Genomic DNA, 11,380 nt, shown 5'->3' on the forward strand with positions numbered 1-11,380 from the left:
AAAATTAAATTTGAATTATTTTCTCAAAACAATCGTGTGAGCTTTGTATGCAACGAGAAAAGGCATTCAATAATTTTGACGCATCACAAGACCTTATTTAGGCTTGTTTTGGCAACGTGGTTAAAAGTCGCGTTTGGGCGTCTGATGAAAACGTTGAACGTGGCTTTTTTGTTCATCAAACTCATTTGGGAAGCTGGATAAACGCAGGAGGGGGTATTTACGAATATACCCTCCATTCACTTTAGGGTTTGTTTAGTCAAAACATTTCACCATTTTGCATCTCACGCCTCTTGTTCTTCTCCCCTTCTCAGATCGTCTTCACTCCGCTGCACTGCTGCTGTGGACGCCGCGTAAGACGTGTTCCTAGCGTCGGCCATCGACATCGCCACTGAATTCCCTCTACCAAAGTCGTCTTCCTCGGTTGATCTACACAATCATGTAAGCCTCTTCTCTCTGCTGCAAATCTGCTACCCGTGATTTGCAACATGTGTAGAAACTATTAAATTACAAATAGATCTGTTAATTTTCAGTTTCGTTGATGACATTACAAGTGTTATTTGGCTTTCTGACTACCATCTGCTATTCTTTTTGTTTTTTGGGGATTTTTTGGGTAAACACTGGTCTGATTGCCATGGATACCCCTTTTAGATTTGCTTATTTTGCTTTTGAACAACAAAAAACAATGAGTTGGGGAAGCTTAATACTTTCTTCTCAAAGAAGACCATGCTTGTATAGTCATATCCATATATGGACCTTTCCCTTTGCTTGAGCGTCCATAATCCTAACTTTAACACTAGCAAGAAATCAAAAAATGGCATATTTTGGTGGGAACATAGGGAGCTTAATTGCTTTTTCCTCTTTCAGAGGATATGTATTGATAGTTTGGTGTTCAGCAAAAGAGATGAATTCATTGACTCTTTCCTCAACACAATGGGACCCTCTTAAAAACACCATTTTTCCACCATTCGATCCATTGTTTTATGATATTATACATATCCTCTGTTTCTTTATTATTGTTGTCATTTTCCAAAAAGAGTATGTAATGTGTTTATGACTTTCAATGACAAATCAACTTCAATGCCCCCTTATTAGTCCAAAATATTCTACTTTTCATACTTGTGTGGAATTGAGTTTGTTTCCTTTTATTATGTTAATATGATATGCAGTGGCCACTGTATAAATTTCATTTGATTGGTTTTTATAAAAAAATTTCCACCCTAAGTTGAATTGCATCGTCAATCACTATTAAGTAAAATTAATTATAATTTTTTTAATTTCAATTAAATTAAAATTTTCCAGTTTCAAAAAAATTAAACCCTATTTTGTATTTGTTTACTAGATTGACTCTAAAGTCTTAAACAAAAAAAAAATTAGATTGATCTCAATGATAATAAAAGGATAAGATTGAACCTGATATCATATGTTCATGTACTTTTTCTTTCATCTTGATGGGTAATTTTACAAATCTCATCCATAAGTTATAAATGCATATATATCCAGTTAAATATTATCATTTTGACTGTGAATATATTCAAAGTTGTAAATTAGTGTCCTCTTTAATAATATGAAAGTTATTGTGAAATGAATATGAAAGTTTGAGTCTCACTTTTATTAGTTTTTGTCATATAACATATTAATACATAATTTTAACATTTCCAGTGAAAATGCTGTTAGTTTTATAGACTTAATCATCCATTTTTATATTTTTCCACCCACCCACTTAGCATCATTGACACTGATTTGTTTATGCAAATAAGTTTTCTCCTTCTCCTTCTTCTTCTTCTTCTTCTTTTTCAAATTTATTTTTATTATTTTTTATTTATAACTTATGAGTTTCTCTGACTTCTTTTAACTCCATCAAAGCTCTCTTCTTTACAATGGAACACTTCCCCCTTCTCCCTCTCTGTCTCTTTCCTCTCTGTTGTGTGTGAATCCAATCAACATAGCTAACAAATTCACAAACATTTCACAACTGTAACATATTGTTTAACAGTTTAATTGGAGCATTATTGATTCTTTAACGAACAAAATCTATTACTTGGTGGTTTGTTTTTTTTTTCTTTTCTTCAAAATTTTAAGTTAGTTATCTTACATCCTCAACTTTTCCTCCTTATGTTACATCTCTTATTGAAGCTACCATGCCAAATGATATTGCAGTAATTTGATGAAGTTTGAACAGTTTGGTTGACAAAGAGTGTGGTTTTTGTTTGCACAAACCTTAAAACCATTATTTTTATAAGCTCTAAACCATTTAAGAGATCAAATGTTATCCTGCAATTAGAAAACAGTGGAACTTCATAAGATGAGTATGTGTCATCCTGCAATTAGAAAACAATTGCTTCAAATAGTTTAAAAATCTTATACTCCATTCCCTTTTTATTGTTTCGGGAAAAGCTGATGTTGAAATTGGTCCTTATGCTCCCAACTAGTTCTTTCAATTTTTTGTCATATGGTGGATGTGGTAGTACTATTGGGAAGTGCAAAGATGGCTTGCATGTTTCCATTTTTCACATGAATTGAGGAAATGGTATAACAGCCAAAAAAGCCACAAATTTCATTTTCAGATTATCTGTATTAGGTGTTCTCTACATGTAATAAGTCACAAGTTGTCCATGGGTTACATTTTTCCGACACCCACATGATGACACATGCATCTAGGGTTTAAGAAACACATCCATTGACATTTCTTGTTCCACACCACTATAAGGAGACATGTTAACATTTCTTATTCCACTACACACCACAGAAATGGCTTCCTCGATGTCAACTGCCACTTCTTCATGGCCACGAAGGATGTGTGCATGTGGCTTTGGACACTGCTTTGTAAAGATTTCTAGATCTAACAAAAACCCAGGTCGTGCATACTATGTTTGCCCTAGTCCAACGGTGCATATTACCGCTATTCAATGCATGTACTCATGTACTTGTCATTTACGGTTATGTCATAAATAAATGACTCTAACTGCTGAACTTGTGTATGCCAGAAATGTGTTTCATGGGTAGGTTGGTGTGACGAGTTTCGCGGAGAAAGGGTTGCTAATGACCTCCCTCCGAATGACGTCGATCTGGGGTTACGTAGTGACGTTGATCGCATAGATCAGAGCCTACGTTTGCTTTGGACAGTCGTCGGTGCGTTGAGCGTCATAGTGATTGCCTTGTTGTTTCGTATGTGAGTCATGCTCATTTTGTGGGTTTCTGTATTATTTTCAAGACCGGACACCCTGACGTTGGACGTAGTTATATGTGTAACTTGCATATTATGCCTCTTTCACTGTATTTCACATGTCGATGTAATGCATTATGAACTTTTGTATGACTGTATGTATTTTCATATTCAACAAACCTTATTTTTTGTTGTCTACGACCACTGCTACGTTGCTGTACTGTAAAGAAATTAACTAATTGGATTGCGTGCGTTGTTGTATTGCTACTTCTATACATGTAATGAATTGTCTTGTGCTGTATGCTCATTTTCTTGTGAACTAGACTTATGACCCACTCGTAGTGTGATGGCAACCACTCGTACTTCACCCCGTACCCCTTCAAAAACACATGGCAAGGGTGTGACATCAAGCCAAACGTCACCTGTCCACAAATGCACTTGGGATAGTGACAACACTAAGCTGTACCTACAACTTGTCCTTGGTGAAATAAAGAAAGGTAACCGACAACTATGTGCCTTATCTAGCACTGGGTGTAAGAATATTGCCAACAAGTTCTATGAGAAAACCGGAATGCGACATTCGGCCAAACAAATTAAAAACAAATATGACAATCTGAAAAAAGATTGGGTTGCTTGGAAAAAGTTGCAAGATGCTAGTCAAGGCTTCACAGGAATAGGAAATGACCAGGCCACGGGTTTGTTCACAGCACCTGAGCATTGGTGGGCGAAAATGGAAGCGGTATGACGTACTTTACTTTTCCAAATAATAGCTGCCTTCTTCATTTTATTGTTTACAAAGTAATTGTTGTTGGGTTGCTTGACATTTTTTTTTTAACTCTGTTAGATGAACCACCGATGTGCAAAGTTCAAGACAAAGCCCTTGGAGCACTTGGAGCTTATGGAAATGGTGTACTCGGGTGCTTCTGCAACAGGAAAACATGCATGGACCCCAACTGAAACCCGTGATGATGATGTGGTCGCCAATGACAACATCAATGATTTGGCTAGAAATTGCACGCGTGGCCAATGAGTACGCATACGTTGACAGGACTCCATTTCACACATCTGCGTTGACTGGGAGATTATGGATGCAGGAGATGCTTACAGGTCGAGAAGAAGCGTTTCAGCGTAATTTTAGGATGCCAAGGGATGTGTTCATAAAATTGTGTAACACATTAGTAGCCGATTTTGGTCTTGAACTCCCGCAGCGTCCGCATGGTATTGATGTAGTTGAGAGTGTGGGGATGTTTACATACGTGTTGCGAGGCTTCCCAAGTTGGGATATTGAAGACCGCTTCCAACACTCAGGGGAGACAGTGTGGCGTCATTTTAAGCGTGTTCTTAGAGCAATGAAGGAATTTACACGAGCCCACTGTCGACCGACAAGGCCTCAAAATAGTAGACATCCATACTTGGAGTCGCAACCAAAATATTTGCCATTCAGGGTGAGGTGTAACATGTTCGTTAATTTGCCATGTGTCAAAATAGTTGTGTATGTCCAAAATGTAATTTTACTAGTCACTTATGGCATGTTTGCATTATATGAGCATGCAAGACTGTATTGGGGCGTTGGATGGGACGCATGTGGAGGCAAATTTGAATCCGCGTGAGGCACCGCCATATTTTGGTCGTAAAGGACGACACACGCAAAATATCCTTGCAGTTTGCGATTTTGACTTGTGTTTTACGTTCATCTCCTGCGGCTGGGAGGGTAGTATGCATGACAGTAGAGTATTTAACGAAGTTACCGAAGATCCGGTGAAAAAATTTCCACACCCAGTAGAAGGTAAAATGAAGTGGCACTGTTCAATATCATGACTGATTTATTGTCTTGTTATTAACATTTGTTACTAATTAAAATTATTTGGACACACACAGGAAAGTATTACCTTGTTGATGCAGGGTACAAGAATCAGAAAGGCTTTCTTGCACCGTTTAAAGGATGTCGGTATCACCAAGAACAGTTCCGTGTGACTGGACGAGCACGCAACGCGAACGAAGTTTTTAACACAGTGCACTCCTCATTAAGGAGTGCAATTGAACGTACATTCGGAGTGTGGAAAGCACGCTGGGGTTTTCTACATAACATGCCTCGGTATGATTTTGGGAAAGTGCAAGTGCCATTGGTTGGGGCTTCAATGGCACTACATAATTTCATACGCCGCAACTCAAACGAAGATGAAGCATTCAACAGGGTTGCTAATGCGGAACATTTTATTTTTAGCGACATGCCCAACGCAGCGGGTGTTGGTGATGATGATGAGCTTGACCCAGTGGGTGATGATGATATAGAAATGAACGAATTTAGAAAATCTATTAGAAATGTGTTGGTGCAAAATCGCCGTGAGCTACGGCTGTAATCAATCTTTATGAATAATATATACGGTTACATATGAGGAGTTATTTTGGGCTAGGGAAGCTTTTTTTTTTATTTTTGTTAATATTTTTATGAGTTATATATACAATTTTTATTTTTTAAAATTATTTATTTATTTATTTTTAATTTACATACGAGGAGTTACTTCTGTTTTGAAACCCATTTGGGAAGCTGGAAGCTGAATATCATAAGACAAATGTTTTTTTTTTTTTTTATCCTTGGTGAATTTTTATACAATTTGTATTTTTATTTTTTAGGAAGACATTTAAAGGTAAAAATGAAATATCAAAACATTTTTTATTTTATTTTATATAAAAAAAAAAGAAAAGAAAAACCGTTGCATATCCATGAGATGAGTATGTGACAGTACAAGGAGCTAGAGCATGTGAAATTGTGGAAGTTGCAAATGAGAAGGGGGTATTTTGGTCATTTTACACTATGCCATGATGATATGACAACATAAAAAATTATTAACTAAAAAAGCCAAAAAGTCACTTTTTACCAACTTCCCAAATCATTTGTCTAAAAAAGCTAAAAGCTTGGTTAAAAGCCAAAAAGTCACTTTTTACCATCTTCCCAAAACAACCCTTATTAAGGCCCATTTTGGCAACAGAAAAAATAGGTCACTTTATTTTTTTGAATTTTTTTTTAAAATTATGTCAATTTTTTTTCCCCCAATCTGTCTTGTCGAGAAGAATAAAAAAAAATATATTTTTTCAAAATTTTCAAAAAAAATCACTAAAGCCGAAAATTAATCAAAAAAGATTACTTATTTTGTCTTTTCTAGATTTTTTTTTTAAAAAAAAAATCATAATTTTTTGGTTCATCTTGTTGAACTGATTCTAGAAATCTAAATCTTTTTGAATTTTTTTTGAAAAAGTTCACTAAAAATAAAAAATGGTCAAAAAATGTCATTCCCAAAACACCCCTAAATAATATTTTTGTGATACGACATTATTTATTAAGTAATATTATCCAAATAACTTTTTTTATGCAAAACATTTTTAAGAAATTAAATACTTCATAATTGCAAGAATGTTATTATTGATAAGTGTTTTGCTTTAAAATGACAATCAATATTTGCCATATCATCTATATTGATTTTATGTACAATTTATTTATTTTTTCGCCATATCACTATTCATTAAAAGAAATTACAAAAGACCAAGCCATTGTGTATATCCATATACCCAAATAGGACAGCATTTCATCATCGAAAGAGTTAAAAGATAAATAACACATACAATATGATATATAAATTATATATATACACACACACAAAAAATTAAACAATATGGAAGCAATCTGTAATAGAATGAAGATTTTTTTTTTCTTTTTTTGTACAATAAAAAAAGAAGGCAAGGAGGGAGAAGAATAAGATATATAATTTTTATATAAAGTTATTTTATATGTAAAATGTTATATATGTGTTTTTATTTAGAGTGCTGCTATTAGCACCCCATCAATTATTTTGGATCCCATTTTTTAACTTTTTTTTATTACAATAATAATCTTAAATGAAATTACTAAAAAGGACATCAATAAGTTTGAGACACCCATCTCAAAATTAAGCTTACACACCCACTACATCATGAGTTAGAGTTTATGAGAACACCCACCCCCATCACCACTCATCTCTCTTTTCAAATCCCATTTTTAAAAGCTACCTACCCTCAAAACCTTGAAAATTCTTTGGTGGCAATATTCCGGCAATAACGATGAAAACCATTTGATTATCTACACTTCTCCGACAATAGTAATGAGTGGAAGTTTTTCAACCAATCACAACTCTATGAGAAGAGAGAAGTATAAGAATAAAAGCTCAGAAGAGATTTATAACTTTGATGATGTTCTTAATTCAAAGGAGATTGACCTTGTACAGGTAAATTTCTTTTAAAAAAATGACAAAAATAATAAAAATTGTTCATCATTTTTTCAGGATATGACCGAAATTCAAGAACACAGGCCCGAACATCGTTCATTTGTTCGGGAACATGTAATCAAACATTTTTTTATTTATTTGGGAACAGATAACCGAAACTCGTGAAGATTGCAGAACCCACAAAAGGAGAATTTTGAATCAATAACAAAAATTCTAGATTTATTTTCTCAGGTCATGAATAAAGTATGTGAAGATGAAGTAGTAATCATTTTCGTGAGTTTTATAAGGGTTTTGGGGAGAAAGGTTTTTTAGAGTGTGGGGTATGCGGTCAATTGAATGGGGTAGAATATTTTTACAAAAATAATTTTGATATTATTTGAGAAGAAAAAAAAAATTTAAAAGTTTTAAAATTTATAAGTATAAATCCAAAGAAATGAAGAGTTCAAAACAATTAATAGGATACGAATAACAGCACTCTTTATTTAAAGAGCTATACTAAGCATTTTTTTTTTTTTTTTATAAAGATAGAAAAATCATGATTTTCATAATTTTCTCCTCACTCCATTCTTGTAAACATTTTCTAATAATAAATACATACCAAAAAAAATGAAAACATATAGAGAAAATATGTGATGCTTTGTCTTGATTATTAAAAAACTCACTGTAAACTCATTTAAAACAGTGGTGATAGATCCCACTAAAAATGGACCACTAAGTCAGCTCTAATGAGCTGACAGTCCAGAAAATAAAAATAAAAACAAAGAGCAAAGAGCAAAACATCAAATCAATTAGGGACACAGTATTTTTAGAGCTATTAGAGCTCATTGTATTAGTGGTCTCAAACAATTTTTCATTTAAAATGCAGTGTCCGCAACAGTTGACAAGATTGAAAATTTCCACACTTTACGTACCCCCCACATGCAGACCCACTGAAACCAACCTCACAAACAATTATAGTGAATGCCCATGTGCTACAAAGATGCTCTTAGACCCTTTTATAATTTTTATATTTTTCTTATCATATTTTATTTATCTTTGTACTAACTTAATAAATATTTATTATTAATTTATCGAAATGATAAAAAAATATTAGTTACAACACGGTGCACGTTGTCATGGGCCAGCATGGGTGCTCCTCTCCTTAACCACCACCGGAAGCCCGCCTTTCATGGTGGCCGTTAGCCCCGGTTCGAACCGGATCGCCGCATAACCCACCCTGTCAACTTTAATCTCGAACCGTCGAAGTACTGCAACTGCCACACTTTTCATCTCTACTAGTGCCAATTCCTTACCCAAACAAACCCTAATTCCAGCTTGAAACACTGGGTACTTATATGGGCATTGTGGGCAAAAAGTACCACTCTTTAGCCACCTCTCAGGCTTGAACTCCATAAAATCTGGACCCCATATTGCTTCCATCCGACCCATTGCATAGGGATGGTATGTAACCCTAGTTCCCTTTTTCACAAATGTACCGTCTGGTAGGGTGTCGTCTTCCTGAGCAAACTTTGAGTCGAATTGGATAGGAGGATAGAGCCTCATGCTCTCAGAAATTGACGCGTGAAGATAGTGCAAGTGTCTAATTTGTTCCAACGTAGCAAAATCTTGATTTTCTTGAATCCTTTGGTCTAATTCATCACGAATTTTCAATTCAACTTCCGAGTGATTGGCCAGTAGCCAGAAGAAGCTGGTCAAAGCCGAGGCCACCGTGTCTCGGCCTGCCAGAATGAAGCTGATTACAATATCCCTAAGATACGATTCGTTGTCGGTTATGGCCACGAATCTTGAAAGAAGGTCTTGATTCGTCGAAAACCCTAATTTCCTTCTTTGCTTTATCACTTCCTTTGCGAGAATGTTAATTTGATGAATAGCCTCCTTGAGCTTTCTCTCTGATCCTATGTTCAAAACCCTTTTGATCTTCCAAATCCACTGTGACGCCGCCATCGCTCTCTCTGCAGATAGCTTTGTGGCCAAATCGAACGAATGCGCAAAATGTGAAATGGGTAGGGTTAATTCAAGGCAACCGGGGTCTAACCCGAACGAAAATTTGCATATATTATCAAACGAAAATCGACGAAAAACATCTTGTAAATCCAAAACACCTTCATTTTTTCCAGCAACAGAGTACAAAAGTGGGATAAGCCGGGTTTTGATCTCGGTGGCAACCTTGTCGAATGCTGACGATCGAACAAAAACACTTCCGAGCTCTAGACTGGCCATTTTTCTCTGAAACCTCCATAAATTTCCATCAACATTAAATATACCATGGCCGAGAAGATCACCGAGGATCATAGAGAAGGGCTCTCCTTTGGGGTAGTTATCGAATCGGGTTTTGAGTATGTGCTCAACGTTGGAAGGATTAGCAGTGATTGTGTTGCCAAGGACGTGTATGTGGATTGTTTGAGTTCGTGACTTTTGAAGAAGATGAGTGTACCAATCGCAGAGGTTGTCGAAATCTTTCGACCAGCTGGATGTGATGCAGCTGCGACATGTGTTGCAGTTACACCAAATTTTATGCCTTAATGAGAAAAGGAAGAAAGAGAGGAGAGGGATGAGAATGGTGAAGAAGAAAAGGAGGAAGGGAGAAGAAAAGGGTGTTTGGCGAGATTGAAAGAAAGAGAAAGTTTTCTCTGACTCCATTGACGAAATAATGAGTAGAATGAAAAGATGGGATGAATAGAAAGGAATTATATAGAGAAAAAAAGTTGAACTTGTAAAGATTGGAATTTCATGTAAAAGGAAAATCCAACTTTATATGTATATATACTTACACCCGTGCAAAACGGATGTAGATCAGAATTTGTAATAATGGTTATATCTATTCTAGGCTAATTTGGATTGGAGAGTCTTGTACGCATTTGTGATCTCATTTTGATAATTTAATCATTAAGTTTGTAAAAATTTTCTGTATAATTCACACAAGAAATTAGATATATTCAATAATCATAACTTATTTAGTTTATTACATTTCTTTATTAAACAAATGAATGATAATTATATTTTTAAAAATAAATTATTCATCTTTTTTACGACAAACATGATAAATTAAACAAATTATAATTATCAAATTAACTTGATTTTTTTTTTTTTATCAATGATTTACAACAAGGCTTGAAGATTTTAAATTATCAAAACAAAACTATGAGAGGCTCACAGGGCCCGAACGTCACTTTCAGTTCAGATCTATACTAAAGACAATCTAAACCCTATGGCCCAGTTTGTTTGTTGGAGATGGAGGGTGGGATAGTATATAATATACTGTGGGCCCAATATATCTATTGTTTGGAAAAAATTTTTGGAGGAGATAATATACCTCTTCATTGTATATCTCCTATTTTTAACACTACCCCCCGTTATTGTATATCAAGGGGGAGGGGATAAGAAAATATTTTACTCTTTTACCCCTTGCTATATATATTAACCCACACAGGAAACCCTACATCATTCTCACCATCTGCCGTTGCAAGAAGAAGCGATAGAGAAACGGTGCTGACCAGTTGCCAATCTACCCCCGATTGCCAATTTCTGTCGCCGGCATCAAACATAAGGTTCTCCTCTGTCATTTACTTTACCTAAACACACAGATTTTCTATTTTCTTTATTTCTCAAAAATCGCCGGCATCAATCTTTATTCCCCATCGTTGATTTGTGTATATATGCAAAATCTGTGTCTTCTCTCTTGTATGTGTGATGGGTTTCCATAGCTTTGAGCCAATGGGGCTCAGCCTTGGCCAAACCTTCATTATACATACACATATATATACATATATATATACACACACGTATATACATATGTATAGCCCTCCTGTATCCATTGAACAGTGCACTATACCTGTATCCAATAAACATTGGGATTCAAAATTTGACAAGTTTAGAGATACAATAACGAAGTTGTAATGCCAAATCTCTCACATGTAAGTTTTTTATTTAATTATTACTAAACCCAAATTTTGTTCCT

General features: G+C 35.2%; 1 protein-coding gene across 1 annotated transcript; it reads right to left on the reverse strand.

Annotated features, from left to right (window-relative positions):
- Positions 1-8,246: 8,246 nt before the first annotated feature.
- On the reverse strand, positions 8,247-10,137 carry LOC114322242 (cytochrome P450 94C1). Its single transcript, XM_028269525.2, has one exon. The coding sequence runs from the start codon at positions 10,060-10,062 to the stop codon at positions 8,536-8,538; it is 1,527 nt and encodes a 508-aa protein (XP_028125326.1). The 5' UTR covers positions 10,063-10,137; the 3' UTR covers positions 8,247-8,535.
- Between the last annotated feature and the right edge of the window lie 1,243 nt (positions 10,138-11,380).

This window comes from Camellia sinensis, chromosome 8 (assembly GCF_055761805.1).
Source record: "Camellia sinensis isolate YWXY chromosome 8, ASM5576180v1, whole genome shotgun sequence".
Classification (NCBI taxonomy): domain Eukaryota; kingdom Viridiplantae; phylum Streptophyta; class Magnoliopsida; order Ericales; family Theaceae; genus Camellia; species Camellia sinensis.